General features: G+C 43.6%; 2 protein-coding genes across 8 annotated transcripts; both read right to left on the bottom strand.

Annotated features, from left to right (window-relative positions):
• Positions 1 to 490: 490 nt before the first annotated feature.
• On the bottom strand, positions 491 to 4,296 carry hjv (hemojuvelin BMP co-receptor). The gene is made up of 4 exons (XM_020109648.2): positions 4,111 to 4,296; positions 2,751 to 2,849; positions 1,895 to 2,463; positions 491 to 1,625 (listed from the first exon to the last, which is right to left on the bottom strand). Exons 2-4 carry the CDS (start codon positions 2,827 to 2,829, stop codon positions 996 to 998), a joined length of 1,278 nt encoding a protein of 425 aa, XP_019965207.2. The 5' UTR covers positions 2,830 to 2,849; positions 4,111 to 4,296; the 3' UTR covers positions 491 to 995.
• A 310-nt stretch (positions 4,297 to 4,606) lies between these two features.
• thbs3a (thrombospondin 3a) lies at positions 4,607 to 25,545 on the bottom strand. 7 transcript variants are annotated; one of them, XR_011245810.1, is made up of 25 exons: positions 25,200 to 25,545; positions 24,508 to 24,714; positions 24,077 to 24,330; positions 23,806 to 23,908; positions 18,258 to 18,284; positions 18,097 to 18,179; positions 17,772 to 17,823; positions 17,542 to 17,690; positions 16,548 to 16,685; positions 16,344 to 16,418; positions 16,099 to 16,251; positions 15,900 to 16,010; positions 15,713 to 15,820; positions 15,466 to 15,625; positions 15,165 to 15,283; positions 12,090 to 12,142; positions 11,125 to 11,306; positions 10,876 to 11,054; positions 10,610 to 10,658; positions 10,319 to 10,515; positions 10,015 to 10,187; positions 8,957 to 9,936; positions 8,610 to 8,751; positions 7,935 to 8,040; positions 7,707 to 7,843 (listed from the first exon to the last, which is right to left on the bottom strand). XR_011245810.1 is itself a non-coding variant. In XM_069536718.1 (23 exons), the coding sequence occupies exons 1-23, from the start codon at positions 25,270 to 25,272 to the stop codon at positions 7,543 to 7,545; spliced, it is 2,847 nt and encodes a 948-aa protein (XP_069392819.1). In that variant the 5' UTR covers positions 25,273 to 25,541; the 3' UTR covers positions 4,607 to 7,542. The 7 variants fall into 7 exon arrangements, 2 of the variants coding, with proteins under 2 accessions (XP_069392819.1, XP_069392820.1); XR_011245809.1 differs by having other exon boundaries at positions 7,935 to 8,751; XR_011245811.1 differs by lacking the exon at positions 8,610 to 8,751.
• Positions 25,546 to 25,618: the final 73 nt, after the last annotated feature.

Genomic DNA, 25,618 nt, shown 5'->3' with positions numbered 1-25,618 from the left:
AAAGGGAAATTAGGTCGTCATAGCAGTCCAGTATTTGAACAGAGACCACATGTCTCCTGTATTAGCTTCACTACACTGGCTTCCTGTTACATTTAGAATTTAAAATCCTCCTCCTCACCTACATTAATAATAAGACACCATCAAACCTTAAAGAGCTCAAAGTACCATATCACCACTAGAGCCCTGAGCTCCCAGAATTCAGTCTGTTGTCCCTCAAGTCTAAAAGTAGAGGAGGAGCCAGAGCGTTCAGCATCAAGCTCCTCTCCTGTGGAATCATCTCAGGTTCAGTTCTGGAGGCAGACTCCCGCTCTACCTTTAACATTCAAACCTTCCTTTAAGATAAAGCTACAGTTAGAGCTGGTCCAGGTTTGTCTTACGGACCTCGGGGGATGGGGGGATGGGGGGATGGGAGGATGGAGCAGCCGTGGATGTCGAGGAGGAGATCTCCAACCTTAACAGTTTGTGTTTACATTGAAACACGTCAATCAGGTTTCACCATGAAGCAGAAAGTGATTTTATTTTGTCTCAGCCTGAAGACGTCTACATAACAATATTCAGTCAGTCATAGCACCACCTATTGGACACATGAGATGACATGATTGAATCATTGCTACTTGTATCTTTAGTTATTATAATTATTTTCAAGTCGACTACAAGACCCAGAATGCACTGTTGTAAGAACGCTCTGAAGAGATCAGAGCGAATGAGCAATTTTACTGCAGAGACACAATGTCAGCGTGACAATGTGTGATCACTGCTCCTCCCACCTGATGATGTCACATCCTCATCTCACACGTGTTTTATGCAATTTTTTTTCTTGTTTGAGATGTAAACGTTAAAATGAGGAAACATGAAGCAGATTAAAACATCATCACATGTTCTGATTAAAACCTCACTTCATCTAAGACAGATAATGAACATGTCACCACAGACGTGTCGTACTGCTGTCAGTTACAGTCTAAGTGGAGTGATGTCATCAATAACTTCCTGCTGTTTCAGGCTCTGCTCAGAGGTCCCAGCACGCCGAGCGGCAGCAGCAGCAGTGTCAGGTGTGGTTGTGCTCGTTGCTCGGCGGACGTGACCAGCAGCAGGTGAACTCTCTCCTGCTCTGAGATCATGTTTTTGGCATCCTGCAGCGCACTGACGGCGGCTGTGCTGGAGTTCAGGTCTCCACTGGTGATCAGGTCAAACACACAGGCCTGGTAGTAAACATCTAGTGCAGGAAGCAGCGTAGCACAATGGGAATGGGCGCTGACCGCAGCAGGCTGCGAGGAGTCCAGCAGCGGCGGGCGCAGCGTGTTGAATCTTTGGGAGGGGGGGCAGCCCCACACACACAGCTGCAGGTCCTGCTCGGGGCCGAAGGCCTCCATAATGCCACGCGGCGACCGGATTGATAGGCCGAGCGACCGGCCGCTCTGACGCACCACCAGCAAGGTGCCAATGTGAGCTGCGCGGATCTCGACGTGTTGGCCAGCAGTGTGAGTCCAGACGGTCAGGATGTGGCGACCTTGCAAATCGCCACTCGACACTGAGCCGTCAGCGAACGCTGCGGGGACATTGTCCAGCTCGGCCTGGTAGAGCTGCTGATCAACACACTGACGCATGTTTTTAAAGATGATGGTGATCTGTGAAGAGACAAGACAACCCAGTCAGAGACACTTCCTGTCAGTCATCGTCAGTGTGACCATGCCCAGCAGTGATGTCACAGCATGTGAGGTCACTGTCTCTGTGGCCCACAAAATCAAACACTGAAAACGTTTGTTAATAAAGTTTCCTCAAACAAGATGGCCACGTCCTCAGCTGCGTTGCATTGCAGGATTAAACCCAGAAACAGGAAATACTGCAGCACATGAGAGAGAGGTAACCGGTTCGCCCGGTGAACTCTGTGACTCACCTTGGTGAGCGCTGTGCCATGTGAGCTCGCCCTCTTTGGAGAGCTGGTGGCCTGTATGTACAGGTATTCGTTATCCATGAGAGGCCACGCCCCCTGCATGGAACACGTCTGGAAGTCATCGTGGAAGGTTCTAACATGCGGGTCTCCAAACACGCCGCAATGCAGGTACTCTGGTGTCCGACCTTCTCTGCTCAAGAAGCTCCTCTCGTAAAGGCAGGCATCTCCTGACAGAGTGCCCTGAGGCAGGGGGCGGGGCTGGGCCGTGGGCCCAACTCGGGGGCAACGGTGCTGGATCAGCAGGTCCTCGATGCCCTGAACCGCAGAGTGGTACGCCAGGTCACCGCGACACGCCCGTGCCATCCGCTTTGTGCACATGGCGTAGGAACGCAGGGCGCTGCAGTAACCAGTGTTCACCGCCTCCCTGCTCAGAGCTGCTCCATCTGGTCCACCGCCTCTTCCAACACCACCAACCCCGCCAACGCTGCTGCCGCCCCCGCTGCTGCCGCCCAGGTCCAGTGTCGCAGCCACAAAGTCAGAATTACATCTCAGGATGCGACAGGAAGCTGCAACTGCAAAGACAGGAGGAACATCAGAAATGTTTTCTCTTTGTTTATAAATGTGAGCTGCTGAACAACAGGCACCTGTAACCCTAACCCTAACCCTAACCCCAGATGAACTGAACCTAACAACCACAGTCAGGCTCAGTGGTCACATGACGCTGGTTAGTTTTTAATAATAATACAAATCACAATAAAAGAAACAGTTTCAGCTGCTAAATGCAGGAAGAACATCTGGTAAACACCTGGGGTTGTGTCCATGTGTATAAGTAAGTAAGTGTGTGTGTGTGTGTTCCTACCTTCAGGTAAACTCAGCTGGACCAGCAGCAGACTCAGGTGGATGTAGAGTTTCCATGGTAACATGGCCCGAGGCTTCATTATCAGAGACCAGCGCCACCCTGCAGGACAGAGTGAGAACTTTTAATATTTACACTGATGCTCAGAATATTAGGAACAGAACAAGTGTGTGTGTGTTCTACACATTTGTGGATCTGGTCCTCATCCTTTAGTTATCATCTCGCTGCTCCAGGTCCAGACTGCTGGGAGAACTCCCATCATGCACTGAGCTCTCTCTCTCTCTCTCTCTCTCTCTCTCTCTCTCTCTCTGACTCCTGGGTAGGAGGACACACTGTGGTGGAAACCTCTGACATCACTACTCAATAAAAACACATGGACATATTTTCAGGACCTGACTGAGTGTATTTGTTGTTTTGGGGACAGGAGGAGACAGGGGGATCTGGAGACAGAGAGACTGAGACGTACTGACTGAGTTAGAGATCAACTGAACCAACCAGACGCTGTTTAAACTTCTCTTATCCGTCCCTTTAAGGAGAGTGTATAACAGTGTAGAGCCACTTTGGTGAGTGTTTGAGTCCCAGAGGGGGGGGGGGGGGGGGGCTGTCACAAGGTCTATACCCCCAAGTACTTCTTAAAGGATCAAAGTACTAAAGTATGTGTGGTTCTCCTCCGCTTACACTCCCAGTACATCAGTATCAGTAAGTGTAGTACATGTAGACTGTCTGTGGTACTGTGAGTACTTTGCTCCTACGGGTCAGGTTGGTTCTGTTGAAGCTCCAGCAGCTGACAAAGGTTCATCCTCTGAGGAGAATCTAGATCTTTCAGAAACTCCTCAGAGGATCTCAGAGGATCTTGTGGGTCTCTGAAGACCCTGGTCCTCCTCAGAGACTGGAACGATCCACAGCAGCTCCACGATAACAACATGATGTCATGGCATGTTTGTGTTGTTGATGTGTTTGTGTTGTTGATGTGTACAGGTTTGGACTCACAAAGGTAAAAACAAACACTTAGACAAACATTTCATTTTAAATGAATCTGACCTCTGTGACGGGGGAGGGGCTCTGTGTGGTGTGTCATATATATATATATATATATATGACAGCTAAATTTAAACTGCTGTTGCCCCCAGACTCACACACACTCAGATATACACAGACACCAGCAGCCACATATATGAAAATACCATAAAATACAAGGTATAAATACACAAAAAGGAAAATGAAATACACAAAGTGCTGTGGAAGATACGACAGACGAGGTGACACTGGTCTGAGTCTGGATCTGACAACAAGAGATGGAGCAGGGGCTGATGGGAGATGGAGTTGAATCACTTGTGTGTGAAACCTGTAGAACATTTCTTACCTGGCTCAGGATCAGAGTCCGTCCATGTTCTCCGTCCGTCCCACACACACACACACACACACACACACACACACACACACACAGTCCCACACGCTCCTGAACCTGCAGCGGACTCTTCAGCTCTGGAGTCTGACTCCAGGTTCTTTTGCCTCGTGGTCGTTCACAGCTGACGGCTGAGATTCAGTTTCTAAATAAATCACCAACAAGCAACAGCTGCTGCTCAACCACACACACACACACACACACAGACACACACAGACACACACACACAGACACACAGACACACATACACACAGACAAACAGACACACAGACACACACAGACACACATGCACACAGACACACACACAGACACAGACATACACACACACACACACACACACAGACACAAACACACACACAGACACACATACACACACAGACACACACACACACACACAAATGAATGAAAATATTTAAGAATTGAACGATTGAATAAAAATGTAAAGACGCAGAACTGGAGTCAAAATGTAAAAACAGTTCTTATATTTAGTTTTGTCAACATTAAAAACCACAAACAACAATCAAGGAAAACAAATGTTCAGTGAAATCTGTCTCATGTTCAGATTCACACTTGAAGGAAATGAGTAGTTTGATCTCAGAACTGAAGCAGTGGGACCATCAAGACGTGTTGGTTCAGACCAAATGTTCTGGTTCAGGTTCTGGTTCAGGTTCTGCTCGGTGCTCACTAAGAGAGCTCTGCCTCCACAGACCTGGTTCAGTGAAGTTACATCTCCTGACACATCTCTGGACTCACAACAGAAATAACCTTTTCAGAATCAACAGGAAACAAAACTGTGGAACATCTGATTTAATATGTAAACTTCAACTGTTTTTATGACTAAATATTCTCTCTTCAACATGTTCATGTGTTGAAGAGAGAATGTGCCCTGAACTTTTAAAAGATAAAAATCATCAAATATTATGGTCATTTAAATGTGATTATAAAAGTGTAGAAGGAGTCCAGCAGTGAACTAGATTTAGCGTTGAGTGCTAAAACATCATCACCATCACGAGCTAGCATCAGTTCTGAAGTTTCTCACAGGGCCCCTCCTATCTCCCCTGGCCCCTCCCCGTGCCCCCTCCCATCGCACTTGCTCCCTCCCCATCTCACAAGGCCCCTCCCATCTGTCAATGCCCCCTCCCCATCCCCCAGTGGCCTCTCCTCATCTCACGGTACTTTTAACAGAGAAAAACGTACATGTCACGTGAGAGAGGAAATAGTCCAGAAAAAAGTTCCAGGAAACAGTTCCAGGAAATAGTTCCAGAAAAAAGTTCCAGGAAATAGTAACTGGAAAAAGTTCCAGGAAATACATCCAGTAAATAGTTCCAGGCTTTTCCTGGTCTCAGGTCTAACGTGTCGTCATAATTTTGGATGTGGTTTTGTTATCAGAGTAAAAGTATATAAACACAGGTAGTGAAAGTTATCAGAGTACAAGTATATAAACACAGGTAGTGAAAGTTATCAGAGTACAAGTATATAAACACAGGTAGTGAAAGTTATCAGAGTACAAGTATATAAACACATTGGATCTCAGATGTTCACCAACAGAGGTGAAAACATCGCCTCCTTGAGGAAACATGACCACAGTGCGACAGCGAATAGGTTTCAAGAACATTTCAGATTCAACACTGATGCTTAGCAACTAAATGAGTGTTTGGTTTGTGCCGAGAGGTCAAGACAAACAAAAGTCATGTTCAGACTTGAGCTCCAGGTAGAATCCAGAGTCTCGTCTCCAGAGTTCATGTTTCACAGCTGAACAACTCAGCAGCAGGTTTTCTGCTCAGACTCGTTCAGCATCAGATCCTCCTCTTTCTTCAGGTGAGAGGTGGAGCAGACAGACAGGAAGTGATCATGTGATCATGTTTACATCACCTGACACCATCGTCAGCTCTCATCACCACAAACTGTCTTCACGTCTTCGTCTGTCTACTACGTGTGTGTCAGCACTTTGTCTCCAGAGATTTTTGTTTGTGTTTCTTCATGTTTGTGTCACGTGTTAGAAGCTCATCACCCCCCCACTCCCTCAGTGGATCAGTGGAGGACGCTCTGCTGTGTCCTCACTTCTCCTGGACTTAGACTTTATACAGGAGTGAAGGAGGAGACAGACAAACCGAGTCTCACTCTGACATTTGAGTTTGTCCTCCAGAGAAGATCCAGAGAACTGAGGAGTTCAGGTCTGTAGCTGCTACAGACACTTTCTTCTAGTGAAGAAATCTAGAGAACTCGTCAACGAGTTTCAGCAGTGAAACTTAACATCGGAAGCAAATGAAGATTCCTTTAAAGCATTCATGTTCATAAGAATAAGATGTTCTGACGGACTCTGGCCACCAGGTGTCATCAGAACTGAGAAGCAACATTTGTCAGTATATTAGTTAAATTCGAGTTCAAATCGAGATATGCATATTCAAATACACAGAAACATTTTTTTGTGTGTGATGTCAATTTATTATTGATCAGCTGATCAAAACAGGAAGCTACTGATGGACGGTTGAAAAAACACAAAAGACATCAGGTGGTTTCTTGGTAAAGGTTCTTATCCTGAGCCAATTAGGGTGCTGCAGCGAGGGGGGAGATGCTGAGGCATGCTAGCTGCAGAGACATCGGCAGGGGTCTCTCCCCCTCTTGCTGGGGATTCGCAAGAGATTCTGGGAAGTTCTCACAGCACTCGGTTTGAAGTGTGGGTCTGAAAAATCTCTGTTTCGAGGGCTGTACAGCCCGAACACTCTGTCCCTCCCCCTCCATCCCAACAAGTATCAGGTCACACTACACCTACACGTGAACGCGCAAAACGGAGTGGAGGGGCTAAGGGATAGGGAGAAGGGGTTGAAATGGGATTAGGCCATAGTGTTGATAAAGTTAAACTTTGTTTTCAATGAGTTTGACGGAATCTCAACGTGAGATACCTTCTGTTCGTACTCTGCGTTCATTTTGTCTGTATTTGTTCTCGTCTTCTGAAGTTTTTTTAGGATAGGAATGACACAGTGGAAAAAGACAGTGCCACTGGAAACCATGGGGGGCAGTGTAGCCACAGTTAAGGTGAGTTAACCACAGCACATGAAGAAGAAAGCAACGTTTACGTCATTTGAAACAGACAAATAATTTTTACGTGACGACACACACACACAAACACACGCAGACTCAGACAAACTACAGTTAAAGTGAATTCAGAGAAGCTCAGGGTCTGTGTGTGTGTTTGTGTGTGTTTGTTTGATTGTGGGTTTGTGTGTGTGTTTGTTTGATTGTGGGTTTGTGTGCGTGTTTGTTTGATTGTGGGTTTGTGTGTGTGTTTGTTTGATTGTGGGTTTGTGTGTGTGTTTGTTTGATTGTGGGTTTGTGTGTGTGTTTGTTTGATTGTGGGTTTGTGTGTGTGTTTCTGTCCATCTGCTGCTCTCAGACATGAATGTGCATTAGAACTTGTTTACGATGAGACTTGAAGTCTTCAGGCACCGTGTCTGAAACGACAACAACACAAAATGATCACAACAACACGTCAGAGTAAAGATGCCACATGAACCTCTCGTACCCAGCGTGTTCGGGGTTAAAGGTCGTACCGTTGCATCTGTAGCGCAGGTTGGACCAGATGATGTTTTCCTGGGAGAAGCAGAAGACGCCGAGTCGGCCTCCTCTCATCGTGGTGTCGATCACTACGCCGGAGTCCGCCACCATAGACGTCCCCTCGAACAGTTTCACCCTGAAACACAGAGACACGCCGGGATAGAAAACAAACAATGTGGTTACTATGGTTAACTAACTGGTAAATCACCATGGTAACTGACACTGACCTGAGAGCATCAACAGCTCAACTACTGACCAATCACATTACTGGAAAACCAGATGTCTGAATTACGAAGCGAGTTCAAGATATCCACGATATCTTTCCTTCCCTCCCTGTTTAAAACAGAGAACTTTATTAAAACTGTCAGAGCACAGAACTGTACTGTTTGTGTACATCTTCTGTCTCAATAAAGTTATTTTTTTTAATAAAACGCTGAGTATAAGTGAAGTGGGATTTTCTCTGCAACATGGTTCTCCTTTCCTAACTCCTTTCCTAACTCCTTACGGCTTCTTCTTCGTGTTACTGTGGAGGATCAATCAGCGCAGATGAGAGCTGTTCACTGATTGATCCTCCGCTTTAAAAGGCAGCAGCAGAGCTGCTTCAGAGAGCCACACAGGACATGAGCGAGGCTCATGGAGGCACGAGGAGACACGGACACTGGACCGAGGTACCAGCTGAAAGGCAGGCAAAGTGAAGTTGCATGTTTTGAGTTTGAGTGATCAATAAGGATGCTGCAAAGCAACGCCCTTGTCTCTGGCTGTGTGTGGGATGGTCAACTGCCACATCAACGTTCTCTCTTCATGTTTTCTTTCTGTCACTGAAACGATTCTCCACATTGAACACAAACTGAAACTTTGGTGTCATGTAGATAAAACGTTTTCTCTCCACACGGACTGTTTACCTGCGAGTGACCAAAGCTGATTGGTCAAACTAGAAACAGAACCCAGAAGCCCCCTGTCCCTCAGAGAGAGAATCTGAGCCATCTTGTGTTCATCTACTTGTGCCCGCTCCTCATATTCACAGAGCATCGTAGGACCACTTTTCTGAAAATCAAGTTTAATGTGAATTTAAACACCAACAATAATGAAGCTTATAAAGTGATAAAATATCAACCTGACCTCAACTGTTTTTAATCACGTTTTTTTTAACGGTACACTGAGGAGGAGTGGCCTCGCTCTTTCTGTTAAAACAGGAAGACCGATGCCTTTTTACAGTGCATCTTATATCAAAGCTCAACAAGTGGCATACCTGCCAGAGTCTCGTTCGTCATGGAGATGAGTACAATAGAGTACTGGGTCGCCCTGGAGAAGTTTAGAGTAGAAATTAGGATGTGAAAGAAAAAAGAGGGGGACAGATAGTATTATAGTACACTGTAGTACTTTGAGTAATACTACAGAGTACACCAGTACTACTACTCCTCAAAAACCAACTCCGGACCAGGAGGTTTTAACCAAATTGATCGATATCCAACCTCCCCTTCCTGTCCTAAATCCTTGAGATGGTTGTAGCCAATCAGCTGTGAGAGTTTCTCCAGGAAGGTAATATGAAGACTTTCAGTGTTAGAACTCATCACAGCACGGAGACAGTCTTAAAGTCACTAATGACCTTCTCATAGCTTCAGATGTTTGTCTGTCCTCGTCCTGTTAGATCGCCCTAAACTGGTTTGAATCATATTTTTTAGATCGATAAATGTTGAGTCATCTGTGCGTACACCAAAGTTAACCACGGTGTTCCTCAGGGTTCTGTGCTTGGCCCAATTCTATTCTCACTATATATGCTTCCACAAGAAATATTATCAGAACACAATATATATATATATATACATATCTTTTGTTTTCATCCTGGACCATAGATCCTGATGGTGTCAGCTGATGGTGGACCATGATCACAACCAGACTTGTGGATACACAACATGTCTCCTCATCTTCATCAGTGACTCCTCAGTTCATGTGTCTGCTCCTTCATCTCTATCAGACATGTCCTCATGTACAAATACTTTAAACCTGAAGTCACAAACTGTTTCTTCTAATGTAGAGACTCTGTTGTTATGTTGATGTCTTCAGTTCATCAGCATCTATTGTCCTTGTGTCCTGGATCCTCACATGAGACTCTGAGCTTCAGTTACTGCTCAGAAAGTGTCTCTGTAGTTTAACTCTTGATGAGTGAAGGACAGAGGACGTTGCAACTTGCTGACATCGATGAGACAAACTGGGAATGTGAATATGAGACTATAAAAATAAAATGTGATTGATTGATTTGATACAGTCAGGATCCAACACACCTGTAGACCCGGTTCAAGGTCTCACCTCATGTATCCGACCTGCGGCCGGTGGCTCAGCTGCCAGCGGTACGACGTCTTGTCCTTCCAGCCAATGTTTCTCGGGTCCTTCCAGAGCAGCTTCACCTCTCCAGGGGTGTCTCCGGTGTGCCACAGAGCGTTCCTCAGAAACTCACCCGGCCCAGTTCCAGACTTTACCGCCTGCAAGGCAGACACTGGAGTGTGAATCGATTCATGATAACTCAGTTGCACTCATCAACAACATACTGCTGGTCTGATTAACAAGGGCAGCAGAGAGCTGTATCTCCTCTGATTGGACAGTAGAGTAACACCTTGAGCTGCAGGGCGGGCTGGGCCATGGCTCTGAAGGGGACAGGCTGCCAGTACGTCTGCTCCATCTGCTTCCACATCACTACGTAGAAACTCGACGAGTCCTGGTAACCAAAGATGAAGCCGGCGTAGTCGTCATCCGTCACCGTGTTGACGTGAAATGTTCCCTCGAAGTCAACGCCATTGAACGCCGTGTATCCTGCAGACACACGGGGAGCGGATGGTCTACACTGCGACGAGGACTGAGGACAGGGGAGCGGTGACGTAATAAAGGTTCAGGTGGAAACACGTACCCACGGCGAGACCGGGGTCACTGTTCATCGTTTGGACGATCTCCATCCCCTGGAGAGAGAGACGAGATCAACACAACGAGGATAATCCTTCCTGTTCACAGTCTCCTGAACTAAACAGCTCCACCATCAGCTCATCACACAACTGCTGCTATATGTTGGTCGCGGTAACCAGACAGAATTCACTGAAGAGTCAACCAAATATCAAAACATGAAAACACATTTGATGAATCTGCAAATAAAAGAGTGAACTCTGGGTAAAAGGTCACCTGATTCAGAACCACCCAGTTTGGGTCGATCTGGGCGTCACCCTCCGGGTCCAGGATGACAGTCTGATAGGCTCTAAAATCTGTCAGTGTGACCTCAGCGCTCTCTGGACACACGTCGATCAAATCCACCACGGCGTCGTTGTCAAAGTCGTTCTCACAGACGTCTCCGACTCCGTTCGCTGAAGACAGACAGACAGGTCAGAGAGAGAGGCAGAGGGAGACAGGTGAGAGAAACAGACAGATTGCTACCATCAGAGTCTTTCTGGTTGGGGTTGACGATGAGTCTGCAGTTGTCGTGGTCGTCGAGGACGCCGTCATTGTCGTCGTCATGGTCGCAGTCATCTCCGAGGCCGTCGTTATCAGAGTCAAGCTGGGAGCTGTTGGGGATGTCAGGACAGTTGTCTCTGCTGTCCTGGAGACCGTCTCCATCCCTGAAGTGAAACATGTTCGATAGACGAGTTTAGTTCAGCTTCAGTCAAACTTCAGACAAAAGATCAAAGACTGTAGATAAAGATGGATGACGATGGACTCTCTCTCTCTCTCTCTCTCTGACTCCTGTTCTACGAAGCACAAACACTCTCACACACTCTCACTCTCTCACACACACACACACACTCTCACTCTCTCACACACACTCTCACACACACACACACTCTCTCTCACACACACACTCTCTCACACACACACTCTCACTCTCTCACACACACTCTCTCACACACACACTCTCTCACACACACTCTCTCACACACACACTCTCACTCTCTCACAAACAAACACACTCACTCTCACACACACACACACACACACTCTCTCACAAACAAACACACTCTCACACACTCTTACTCTCACACACACACACTCTCTCACAAACAAACACACACACACACACACTCACTCTCACACACACACACACTCTCACACACACACTCTCACACACACACACTCTCTCACAAACAAACACACTCTCACTCTCACACACTCTCACACACACACACACTCTCTCTCACAAACAAACACACTCACTCTCACACACTCTCACTCTCACACACACTCACTCTCACACACACACACACTCTCACACACACACACTCTCACATTCACAGCCAAATATCTCGTATACAATTGCTGCCATTTTTAGTTGTTGTTATCTTGTCGTCCATCTTTATTTACAGTTTGTGGTTTAAACAGATGTGGGCGGGGTTAATGAGACGTACGTGTCCTGGTTCGTGTCACAAACGTCTCCCACCAGGTCGTTGTCGACGTCCGTCTGACAAAGAGATGAAGACAGAATGTTTTTTGACCTCTGACCTTTGTTAAGGTGTGTCTGTGTGAATATGATCATATATAACATATTATATATTACCAGCTCTTTGATTACTGGTCTGTATTTATATGGACAATTCAAACTTTTTCCATGATACAGTTCATCTATGTGCAGCACTTCTCTATGAGAAGGGGAAATTTGTGTTTCAGTATCTTGCCCACACACACTTCAACATTCGGATGGTGAAGCTGATGGATTGAACCGCCAACGCTTCTGGTTAGAGGACGGCTGCTCGAACCCCTGAGCCACAACTACTTAGGTAATAACAGCTCGTTGGAAGACTAATGACGAACATGACGTACGTCTCAAGAACATCGAGGCCTGGATGAGTCAAAACTTCTTACTTCTAAATTCAGACTGAGGTCGTTGTAATTGACCCTCAACATCTCAGAGAATCACTGTCTGAACAGAGAATCACCTTGGTGTCAGTTTGTCCTCCAGCTCCACTGTGAGGAACCGTGAGTTATGTTCGACCAGGACATTTGACCAACATATAGAACAAGTCTCTAGGACAGCTTTCTTCCACCTGCACAATATGCAGTTTTTTTCGATTGCTAAACGACAGTGGGCACAACTGGACTCACATGTGCAAAACTCTAACTACCGTCTGCACAGCAGCAGTTCATGTGGACCAAACTCTATTTCGTTTTTCATTGCTTGAACAGTTTTCAAAACTCTACAGACTTATCCCATGACTTTAACCACAACCTGCACAACACTGTGGCTTTACAGCACTTTGTTCAAATGCTAACACACTGCTGTCAAAACTGTGAACCACATTCAAAACAGAATAGATTTCAGCCTTGTGCCTTTCAAACACTGCTGATTGCAATTTCAGCTGAAAGGCTAAGCAGGTGTCTTGTTTTAGACTTGTTAGTGATCACACACATATATATATATTACAGTATATATAGGTAGAAGCCAGAAAGACTCATTTGGGAAATGGAACAAGGAGGACGGGTTCGTGGAGGGAGAAGGGTGGCAGGGAGAGGGCGGATGCGTGGAGGAAGACAAAGAAGACAAAGAGTTGTTATTTCAGATGAAATAAGGGCTGAACTTATGGACCATGTCGTGAACCATGGTCTCTCATTGAGAGAGGCAGGGTTGAGGGTGCAACCATATCTGCAAAGATCCACAGTGACATCTGTAATGCGAATTTTCCATCATACAAACAGGTGAGAGTTACATCCTTACAGTGAATGAAAACATTACAGGAATCTATTTTGTATTGCAATTATAGAATATTTACACAGATATATATTACAGTAAGTTTGACTGTAAAATATATTTTTACAACAGGACCCAAAGGCTGCCCCCAACAGGGGGAAGAGGAAAATATTTTCAGATGCGCAGGAAAATGCTATTGTTGACATGGTTGGTCTCCACCCACATGACCAAATGTCTCTTTTGGAAGCCATGCGTGCCGGATGTGAGGACACGAGTCCAGAGGACTGCCAGGGATGGATGAGGACTTCCAGAAGGTTCTTCCCCAGGTGCATGGCAAGAGAGAACATCAGCTGTGATGTTGATGAGAACCTGTGGCCTGATGCTAGAGGCAGGATTAGCCCCTCAGTTATTTGTTTGAATTACACTATGTACTTTTAGTTTCTACCTTTTTTTTCTCATTACTGTAATTCTGTAAATTACTACAGACTATTGAAGCAAACTGCTAATTTTCATTTACCTTAAAGAATTGTTATGTTCTAAAAATTTTAATAAATCATGTGAAAGAATTTCACTCTTTTCTTTGAAGAAAATCTTACTTTGTATGAAGTCTCTGAAATCGTTCAAACTGTAAAGATGAAAAGTTTGTATTTTCTGTATTAGTGTTTGATGCTAGTGTTTTTACTCTCAGTGTGTTCTGAGTGACAGTGTGTGTTATCTCAGTGAGGGTTGTGCATAGTGTTTGGCTGCACTGAGCGTGTTTTGAGACATGTGTTAAGAGTTGTGTTGCTTGGAATGAGTTTTGCAGGTGATGTGAACTGTTTAGCTCAGGTGACTGTTGGTAGTGCAGACTGTAGTTAGAGTTTTGCACATGTGACTCCAGTTGTGCCCACTGTCGTTTAGCAATCGAAAAAAACTGTAAGAACATTAGAAACATCCGGTCTCAGAAGGACGCTGAGAAACTCGTCCATTTGTTCTCTAGACTAGATTAACTCTTTATTATCAGGACGTCACAGGAAGTCTGAGAAAAGTCTCCAGTTGGTCAAAGTGCTGCAGCAGAGTGCTGACAGGAAGTAGAAGGACAGATCTTATTACTCCTGTCTTTTCTACATCGGCTCCCTGTAAAATCCAGAATATCAAGATCCTGCTCCTCACATTTAAAACCTTAACAATCAAACCTTCATACGTCAAAGAGCTGATAACACCATGTCATCCAGAAAGATCAGTTCACTACCAAAACACAGGTTCTCCTGTGGTTCTAGAGTCAGTAAGAGGAGAACAGGAGGTAGAACCTTCAGCTACCAGGCTCCTCTCCTGTGGAACCAGCTCCCACTCTGGGTTCTAGAGTCTGTAAGAGGAGAACAGGAGGTAGAACCTTCAGCTACCAGGCTCCTCTCCTGTGGAACCAGCTCCCACTCTGGGTTCTAGAGTCAGACACCATCTCTACATTTAAAGTTGAACTAAAAACGTTTCTCTTTGATAAAGTCTATAGTTATGGATTACGTTCTGAACCATCACTTGGTTATGAACTCCTTTTCCCTTTTTTAGATCTGAAATAGAAAATCAACTGAGAAGGATCTAGCCAAGATGCTCATCATGCAGTCTTTATGGAGGGGAGTGCCAGGGCATGATATTTACACCGGGGGTCACAGTTATGTTAAGCTGCTGCATTTAATTATCACTCTGTTCATTATAACAACTATTGTGTCCGAAAAAAATTAAAGTATGAAAGCCCTGTGGTCGACCTCTGAGGTCATGTGACAGAGGTCAGAGGTCATGTGATGTCAGTGTAGAGGTGAACCTGCATGGGGTTACTGAGCTCAGGACAACTGTCACAGGCATCTCCCACGCCGTCTCTGTCTCTGTCCGTCTGCATTGGGTTTGGCACCTTCTGACAGTTATCGAGAACGTTGGGAATCCCTGCACACACACACACACACACACACACACACACACACACACACACACACACACACACACACACACACACACACACACATACACACAGGTCTGTAAAGCAGCTGAGATGTCTCACTCTGTCCAGTCTGTCTCCTACAGCGTCTCACACAGGTCAACCTGGACGAAGTGTGCTTTCCTCTCACCGTCTCCGTCGATGTCCTGGTCGCAGGCATCTCCCTGTCCATTGCTGTCGGTGTCTTTCTGGTCACTGTTGGGGACATTGGGACAGTTGTCGCAGGCGTCTCCAAATGAGTCGCTGTCTGAGTTCTGCTGGTCTTTGTTTGGAACCAATCGGCAGTTATCCTGAGGGACAGAGGACATGTGACCACATGACAGCAACAACACATTCTGTGGTTGCATTTGTTTTCTTTAGGGTGTCTTCTGACTCACCTCCACATTCTTGATGCCGTCTCCATCTGCGTCCTCATCACACTGATCTCCGATCCCGTCGTTGTCAGCGTCCTCCTGACCAGAGTTCGGTGTGAACACACAGTTGTCCTGGTGGACGGGGGACAGAAACACAATGTGATGTCACAGGTCACTGACATCCGTCACTTGTTTCGTCTGTGAGTCTCACCTGTTTACAGTGTTTGTTGTTGTCCATGCAGGGAAGAGAGCGGTCAGGATACCCGTCAATGTCCGTGTCCGTGCCACACGTGTTCCCGTTACCTGCCCATCCCACATTACACTGCAGACACATGCACATGACAGGAGTTAATGAAACTGTGGCGTTGGGATCAGACTGACTGAGCCTCTGAGCCAGGCAGCGATCTCACCCTGCACGAAACCTCCCCGTTCCTCTCCATGGTGCAGTGGGCGTTGGTGTCACAGGGGTTAAAGGTCAACGCAGCGCATGACTTCCTGGGGAAGCAACCTGATGTCTGGTTGCCAAGGAAACCGGGTTTACAGCCGCCACACTTGTATGAACCCTGAGAAAGAAAAGAGGTTTGATCCTCTGTCCACCAGGGGGCAGCGACTGACTACTGATCACAGTGTGTCAGAGAAGAAGAAGAAAACTTACCACAGTGTTGATGCAGACGGAGTTTGAGACACAGGCGTCAGGGAGGTCGACACACTCATCAATGTCTACACACTCCTGACAACACACAGAGACACACACACAGAGACACAAAGACACACAGATGTAAACACACACACACACATTGCATCATCATCATCATCATGTCCCTCATCAGTTGTCTTTGTGTGTTTGTGTGCTTCTCACCTGTTTGTGTGTCTTTGCGTAGTCCAGTCCAGTACCAACCAATGGCACCCCCCACAGTCCAGGAGGACAGGGCTGACAGCTGAACCCACCAATTGTGTTGACGCAGGCGTCAGGAGAGAAACATGGCTGCAGCTCGCACTGAGGGGCGGGGTTATAAAATATTACAGTCATCACGTTTGTATAAGATGACGTAGCTTCTGACACCTAAGCTACAACGTGAGGGAAGGTTACGATGGATTTTAAGATAAACACTGTTGTGGAAAACGTCCTGATCGATGGTCAACTCGTCAGTGAAGAAAGAGTTCAGGAGTCCTTTAACGTCTGGTGCTGAAATATTTATTGAAGCTTGACGAGGAGGAAATCAGAATTCATCCACACAACATCTGAGCATGATTCCTGCCGTCACACTTCAAACCCCAACAGATCCTTTCATCTGTGGTCTGCTCGTTCCTCTCAAGTGTAGTTTCTGGTTCTGGAGACAGTGTCTGGTCACAGTCTCATATCTGTGATGTCCAGGGAGTGAAGCCTTAGACCTTCACCAAGCTCTCACACTTCTCAAACAGCCTGTTGCACCATGAGAGGACACGAGACAGTGTCTACCAACATAACATAACTAACACTATATCACACACACACAGACACACACTCTCACACACTCTTTCTCTCACACACACACACACACACACACGTGTGTAAAGGGTAAAGACAGCAGTCAGTAAATGTTTGTAGAGGAGATGGTTCAATAATAAACTACTGACCGAGACGCTAACAACTATAAAAAATATTTGACGTCCAAACATGAGAAGACCTGCAGTGATCACCGTAAGCAGATTATCTAAATGGAACAATTCTGTCCTTTGATCACTACATAGTAGTTTTACATATGTAAAACATATAGTGATATAAAATAGTTATTTCACACAAGGACACGTCCTCTGTGTGAATGTTTATCTTGTTGTCATTGTGTTTGTGTCGACAGGCCTTGTCTCGTTACCTCGTCGATGTCCTGACAGTGCGTCCCGTTGCCACTCATTCCAGGTTGACAGGATCCACAGGTGTATCCTGGGTAATCAAGACTGTCCACACAGGAGACCCCTTTATAACACGGGTTAGGAGAACAACGAGAGCGAGGCTCATGGAAACCTGCAGAGAGACAGGGACTGTCTTCAATCAGGTCCTCAGTCGTCCACCTAGTCCATGTCCATCAGGACGTCAGAGACTTACCACAAACCTGACATTCCAGGATGGTGTTTCTGATCAGAGACATCTCCTTCACCTGAGGACGAGACCATGAGACATCAAATCTACAGGTATGTCCACACTACTGATGTCTCAACTGTCCAGTCTATAGGGTTATGGTTAAAGTTAGGTGAGACAGACTGGACATCAGAGGACAGGTCAGACAGAATAGACAGGTGAGACAGACATGACATCCTTTCCTCTGATGTCCTGTCTGTCTCACCTGTCCTCTGATGTCCTGTCTGTTGTCTCACCTGTCCTCTGATGTCCTGTCTGTCTCACCTGTTCTCTGATGTCCTGTCTGTCTCACCTGTTCTCTGATGTCCTGTCGTAACTCTCCCAGGATCTGGTTGAAGATGATGAGCTGACCAATCAGAGCCTTGGTGTGTTCACCTGAGGGATGACATCATCACACTAACATGAAATTGATGAGTTTTGATTTTTATAAAAAATAATATTGATTCAACTCACCCAGGATGGAGTTCATGTCCCCGCCCACTGAAAAACAACAAGGAGACATCATGACTGACAGGTCAGACTGACTCCTGATAGGTTGGGTGGGTGTTAGGGTGGGACCTCAATACCGTGGCTCCATTTTATATACAGTCAGTGATCGTCTTTATATACAGTCAGTGATCGTCTTTATATACAGTCAGTGATGGTCTTTATATACAGTCAGTGATGGTCTTTATATACAGTCAGTGATCTTCTTTATATACAGTCAGTGATGGTCTTTATATACAGTCAGTGATCATCTTTATATACAGTCAGTGATCATCTTTATATACAGTCAGTGATCATCTTTATATACAGTCAGTGATGGTCTTTATATACAGTCAGTGATCTTCTTTATATACAGTCAGTGATGGTCTTTATATACAGTCAGTGATGGTCTTTATATACAGTCAGTGATGGTCTTTATATACAGTCAGTGATCATCTTTATATACAGTCAGTGATCTTCTTTATATACAGTCAGTGATGGTCTTTATATACAGTCAGTGATCTTCTTTATATACAGTCAGTGATCGTCTTTATATACAGTCAGTGATCGTCTTTATATACAGTCAGTGATCGTCTTTATATACAGTCAGTGATGGTCTTTATATACAGTCAGTGATCATCTTTATATACAGTCAGTGATCTTCTTTATATACAGTCAGTGATGGTCTTTATATACAGTCAGTGATCATCTTTATATACAGTCAGTGATCTTCTTTATATACAGTCAGTGATGGTCTTTATATACAGTCAGTGATCATCTTTATATACAGTCAGTGATCTTCTTTATATACAGTCAGTGATGGTCTTTATATACAGTCAGTGATCTTCTTTATATACAGTCAGTGATCGTCTTTATATACAGTCAGTGATCGTCTTTATATACAGTCAGTGATCATCTTTATATACAGTCAGTGATCATCTTTATATACAGTCAGTGATCATCTTTATATACAGTCAGTGATCTTCTTTATATACAGTCAGTGATGGTCTTTATATACAGTCAGTGATCATCTTTATATACAGTCAGTGATCTTCTTTATATACAGTCAGTGATCGTCTTTATATACAGTCAGTGATCTTCTTTATATACAGTCAGTGATCGTATTTATATACAGTCAGTGTCTTTATATACAGTCAGTGATGGTCTTTATATACAGTCAGTGATCATCTTTATATACAGTCAGTGATCTTCTTTATATACAGTCAGTGATGGTCTTTATATACAGTCAGTGATCGTCTTTATATACAGTCAGTGATCATCTTTATATACAGTCAGTGATCTTCTTTATATACAGTCAGTGATCGTCTTTATATACAGTCAGTGATCATCTTTATATACAGTCAGTGATCGTCTTTATATACAGTCAGTGATCATCTTTATATACAGTCAGTGATCGTCTTTATATACAGTCAGTGTCTTTATATACAGTCAGTGATCGTCTTTATATACAGTCAGTGATCTTCTTTATATACAGTCAGTGATGGTCTTTATATACAGTCAGTGATCGTCTTTATATACAGTCAGTGATCATCTTTATATACAGTCAGTGTCTTTATATACAGTCAGTGATGGTCTTTATATACAGTCAGTGATCATCTTTATATACAGTCAGTGATCTTCTTTATATACAGTCAGTGATGGTCTTTATATACAGTCAGTGATCATCTTTATATACAGTCAGTGATCGTCTTTATATACAGTCAGTGATCGTCTTTATATACAGTCAGTGTCTTTATATACAGTCAGTGATCGTCTTTATATACAGTCAGTGATCATCTTTATATACAGTCAGTGATCTTCTTTATATACAGTCAGTGATGGTCTTTATATACAGTCAGTGATCGTCTTTATATACAGTCAGTGATCATCTTTATATACAGTCAGTGATCTTCTTTATATACAGTCAGTGATGGTCTTTATATACAGTCAGTGATCGTCTTTATATACAGTCAGTGTCTTTATATACAGTCAGTGATCGTCTTTATATACAGTCAGTGATCATCTTTATATACAGTCAGTGATCTTCTTTATATACAGTCAGTGATGGTCTTTATATACAGTCAGTGATCGTCTTTATATACAGTCAGTGATCATCTTTATATACAGTCAGTGTCTTTATATACAGTCAGTGATGGTCTTTATATACAGTCAGTGATCATCTTTATATACAGTCAGTGATCTTCTTTATATACAGTCAGTGATGGTCTTTATATACAGTCAGTGATCATCTTTATATACAGTCAGTGATCGTCTTTATATACAGTCAGTGATCGTCTTTATATACAGTCAGTGTCTTTATATACAGTCAGTGATCGTCTTTATATACAGTCAGTGATCATCTTTATATACAGTCAGTGATCATCTTTATATACAGTCAGTGATGGTCTTTATATACAGTCAGTGATGGTCTTTATATACAGTCAGTGATCTTCTTTATATACAGTCAGTGATGGTCTTTATATACAGTCAGTGATCATCTTTATATACAGTCAGTGATCATCTTTATATACAGTCAGTGATCATCTTTATATACAGTCAGTGATGGTCTTTATATACAGTCAGTGATCTTCTTTATATACAGTCAGTGATGGTCTTTATATACAGTCAGTGATGGTCTTTATATACAGTCAGTGATGGTCTTTATATACAGTCAGTGATCATCTTTATATACAGTCAGTGATCTTCTTTATATACAGTCAGTGATGGTCTTTATATACAGTCAGTGATCATCTTTATATACAGTCAGTGATCTTCTTTATATACAGTCAGTGATGGTCTTTATATACAGTCAGTGATCTTCTTTATATACAGTCAGTGATCGTCTTTATATACAGTCAGTGATCGTCTTTATATACAGTCAGTGATGGTCTTTATATACAGTCAGTGATCATCTTTATATACAGTCAGTGATCTTCTTTATATACAGTCAGTGATGGTCTTTATATACAGTCAGTGATCATCTTTATATACAGTCAGTGATCTTCTTTATATACAGTCAGTGATGGTCTTTATATACAGTCAGTGATCATCTTTATATACAGTCAGTGATCTTCTTTATATACAGTCAGTGATGGTCTTTATATACAGTCAGTGATCTTCTTTATATACAGTCAGTGATCGTCTTTATATACAGTCAGTGATCGTCTTTATATACAGTCAGTGATCGTCTTTATATACAGTCAGTGATGGTCTTTATATACAGTCAGTGATCATCTTTATATACAGTCAGTGATCTTCTTTATATACAGTCAGTGATGGTCTTTATATACAGTCAGTGATCATCTTTATATACAGTCAGTGATCTTCTTTATATACAGTCAGTGATGGTCTTTATATACAGTCAGTGATCTTCTTTATATACAGTCAGTGATCGTATTTATATACAGTCAGTGTCTTTATATACAGTCAGTGATGGTCTTTATATACAGTCAGTGATCATCTTTATATACAGTCAGTGATCTTCTTTATATACAGTCAGTGATGGTCTTTATATACAGTCAGTGATCGTCTTTATATACAGTCAGTGATCATCTTTATATACAGTCAGTGATCTTCTTTATATACAGTCAGTGATCGTCTTTATATACAGTCAGTGATGGTCTTTATATACAGTCAGTGATCGTCTTTATATACAGTCAGTGATCATCTTTATATACAGTCAGTGATCGTCTTTATATACAGTCAGTGTCTTTATATACAGTCAGTGATCGTCTTTATATACAGTCAGTGATCTTCTTTATATACAGTCAGTGATGGTCTTTATATACAGTCAGTGATCGTCTTTATATACAGTCAGTGATCATCTTTATATACAGTCAGTGTCTTTATATACAGTCAGTGATGGTCTTTATATACAGTCAGTGATCATCTTTATATACAGTCAGTGATCTTCTTTATATACAGTCAGTGATGGTCTTTATATACAGTCAGTGATCATCTTTATATACAGTCAGTGATCGTCTTTATATACAGTCAGTGATCGTCTTTATATACAGTCAGTGTCTTTATATACAGTCAGTGATCGTCTTTATATACAGTCAGTGATCATCTTTATATACAGTCAGTGATCTTCTTTATATACAGTCAGTGATGGTCTTTATATACAGTCAGTGATCGTCTTTATATACAGTCAGTGATCATCTTTATATACAGTCAGTGATCTTCTTTATATACAGTCAGTGATGGTCTTTATATACAGTCAGTGATCGTCTTTATATACAGTCAGTGTCTTTATATACAGTCAGTGATCGTCTTTATATACAGTCAGTGATCATCTTTATATACAGTCAGTGATCTTCTTTATATACAGTCAGTGATGGTCTTTATATACAGTCAGTGATCGTCTTTATATACAGTCAGTGATCATCTTTATATACAGTCAGTGTCTTTATATACAGTCAGTGATGGTCTTTATATACAGTCAGTGATCATCTTTATATACAGTCAGTGATCTTCTTTATATACAGTCAGTGATGGTCTTTATATACAGTCAGTGATCATCTTTATATACAGTCAGTGATCGTCTTTATATACAGTCAGTGATCGTCTTTATATACAGTCAGTGTCTTTATATACAGTCAGTGATCGTCTTTATATACAGTCAGTGATCATCTTTATATACAGTCAGTGATCATCTTTATATACAGTCAGTGATGGTCTTTATATACAGTCAGTGATGGTCTTTATATACAGTCAGTGATCATCTTTATATACAGTCAGTGATCATCTTTATATACAGTCAGTGATGGTCTTTATATACAGTCAGTGATCATCTTTATATACAGTCAGTGATGGTCTTTATATACAGTCAGTGATCGTCTTTATATACAGTCAGTGTCTTTATATACAGTCAGTGATCGTCTTTATATACAGTCAGTGATCATCTTTATATACAGTCAGTGATCATATTTATATACAGTCAGTGATGGTCTTTATATACAGTCAGTGATGGTCTTTATATACAGTCAGTGATCATCTTTATATACAGTCAGTGATCATCTTTATATACAGTCAGTGATGGTCTTTATATACAGTCAGTGATCGTCTTTATATACAGTCAGTGTCTTTATATACAGTCAGTGATCGTCTTTATATACAGTCAGTGATCATCTTTATATACAGTCAGTGATCATATTTATATACAGTCAGTGATGGTCTTTATATACAGTCAGTGATCATCTTTATATACAGTCAGTGATCATATTTATATACAGTCAGTGATGGTCTTTATATACAGTCAGTGATGGTCTTTATATACAGTCAGTGATGGTCTTTATATACAGTCAGTGATCGTCTTTATATACAGTCAGTGATCATCTTTATATACAGTCAGTGATCATCTTTATATACAGTCAGTGATCATCTTTATATACAGTCAGTGATGGTCTTTATATACAGTCAGTGTCTTTATATACAGTCAGTGATCATCTTTATATACAGTCAGTGATCGTCTTTATATACAAAACGAGCTGCCACAGTCGTGTTAATGAGTGGGAGGGGCTAAAGGTGAGTTCACCTGAGTTGTAGGCGGAGCCGTCTCCCTGGAACGGACAGTCAGTCAGAGCTCCAGCTTTAGCAACACTGCCCCCTAGAGCCAGTCTGAGGGACTCCACTGCCCCCTGAGAGGCAGAGCTGTGTCAGTGACGACCTTTAAAACTCAGTCAATTTTCCTTGATTGTTAATTATCATTGATTATTGTTAATTATTATTGAATATTTTTGATCGTTGTTTATTATTATTGTCGATTGTTGGCTGAATCTACTCCTGACAAACCGCACGGCTCTGACCTGTAGTCGGGCGTACGCCTTCTGTCCATGTCTGATCTCCACCCACTCCGCCTCCCTGGGCAGAGGGACCAATGGCGGCAGACCCTGGCTGGAATCGGCCAATCGGCAGTTGACGTAGAGCTCCATGTTCATGTTGTCGCGGTGAAGACCTCCGAGCCTCAGGATGATGGAGTGAGTCCGCCCGTCAGCCAGGTTGGCGTTCTGCAGGTTGACCGTGTGGAGCTTCCCATCGGCTCGGACATAACGAACCAGGACTGCAGGAGGAGAAGAAGAGTGAGGAGCTCTGACCAATCAGGAAACAGCTTGAAACAACCAGGAACTTGTCTTTGAAGAATTCCTGTAGAGGGCTCCACAAAGCTCTGTTCCTAACTGTCTCTGTCCTCTTCACTGTTGTCATGGACACTAAAGCGTTTAAAGAAATTTTGAATGACCTTTATTGATTTTCCCCATGATGGCAAGCTCCAGGTACTTCCTGTTGTCCTGTTTGCTGTAGAGACCCAGCAGGACTCCGCCCAGCTTCGCCGGCAGCCGTAACGTCGACACCACGTACACGTCACTGAGTGCGCTCAGCCCGGCCGACAGCTTCTCCACGGCTGCCACGCTCTGTCTCGAGTCCTGAAGACCCAACACGTCGATCACTGAGGGGAGAGAAGTCATGTGATGAGCAGCTGTATGTTTTTTCAACTAAACTATCACAAATCGTAGCCACTCTACTTGCTGATGATGAAATCACCATGACAACGCAACAACACAGACGTTTTTGTCACCTCACTGTTGCTATGGTTACAGGTGAGGACACTGAGACACCACAGAAGAAGAAAAACAATCTGATTGATGATGGATCACAGTGAAGCAGAAACGTCACATCACGAGGACCAATCATATTCAAGATTAGAACCATAGGTCGGCTGTGACGTCAGAGCAGCTGTCCCAATACTACAATTACAACAGATGTTTCCCGCGCCGCGGCTGTCAATCAAATCCATTCGCGATCCCTCGATCATCGATCACTGATCGTTTCAAAATAAAGTTCTCACATAAAGAACGTGTTTGTACTCGAGTACGGAATACTGCTACATGTACTTCGTTACTTTGTAACGTAGTTAGGGTTCGGTGTCAGTACCTTGAACGTCCGGTGAGTCCAGGACTCCAGCGACCAGCGGGACACACAAGAGGGACAAAAGAACCGGGAGCATGACGAGAGGAACCGGAGAACCGGAGACGAGTTCAGCAGAACCGGAGAACAACCGGAGAACCAGAGGCGAGTTCAGCAGAACCGGAGAACAACCGGAGAACCAGAGGCGAGTTCAGCAGAACCGGAGAACAACCGGAGAACCAGAGGCGAGTTCAGCAGAACCGGAGAACAACCGGAGAACCAGAGGCGAGTTCAGCAGAACCGGAGAACAACCGGAGAACCGGAGACGAGTTGACCGAGCAACAGCTGAGTCCGGGGACTGAGGACCAAGTAACGTGCGGGTTCACGAGACACACACTTCTGCTGCTGGCGCGCGCACAACGCTCCTCAACAGGGCTCGTGCTTGT

Source organism: Paralichthys olivaceus, chromosome 13 (assembly GCF_024713975.1).
Source record: "Paralichthys olivaceus isolate ysfri-2021 chromosome 13, ASM2471397v2, whole genome shotgun sequence".
Classification (NCBI taxonomy): domain Eukaryota; kingdom Metazoa; phylum Chordata; class Actinopteri; order Pleuronectiformes; family Paralichthyidae; genus Paralichthys; species Paralichthys olivaceus.
Note: the sequence above shows the minus strand (reverse complement) of the source record. Positions and strands in the feature narration are given on the sequence as shown.

Coding starts and splice junctions, on each gene's coding strand:
- hjv (XM_020109648.2), bottom strand. CDS start 2,829: ATGAAGCCTCGGGCCATGTTACCATGGAAACTCTACATCCACCTGAGT. Junction 2,464..2,750: donor CCAGCTGAGTTTACCTGAAG/GTAGGAACACAC, acceptor CTGTCTTTGCAG/TTGCAGCTTCCTGTCGCATC. Junction 1,626..1,894: donor ATGGCACAGCGCTCACCAAG/GTGAGTCACAGA, acceptor GTCTCTTCACAG/ATCACCATCATCTTTAAAAA.
- thbs3a (XM_069536718.1), bottom strand. CDS start 25,272: ATGCTCCCGGTTCTTTTGTCCCTCTTGTGTGTCCCGCTGGTCGCTGGA. Junction 16,686..17,541: donor ACTGTCAGGACATCGACGAG/GTAACGAGACAA, acceptor CCCGCCCCTCAG/TGCGAGCTGCAGCCATGTTT. Junction 10,516..10,609: donor TGACCCCGGTCTCGCCGTGG/GTACGTGTTTCC, acceptor GTGTGTCTGCAG/GATACACGGCGTTCAATGGC.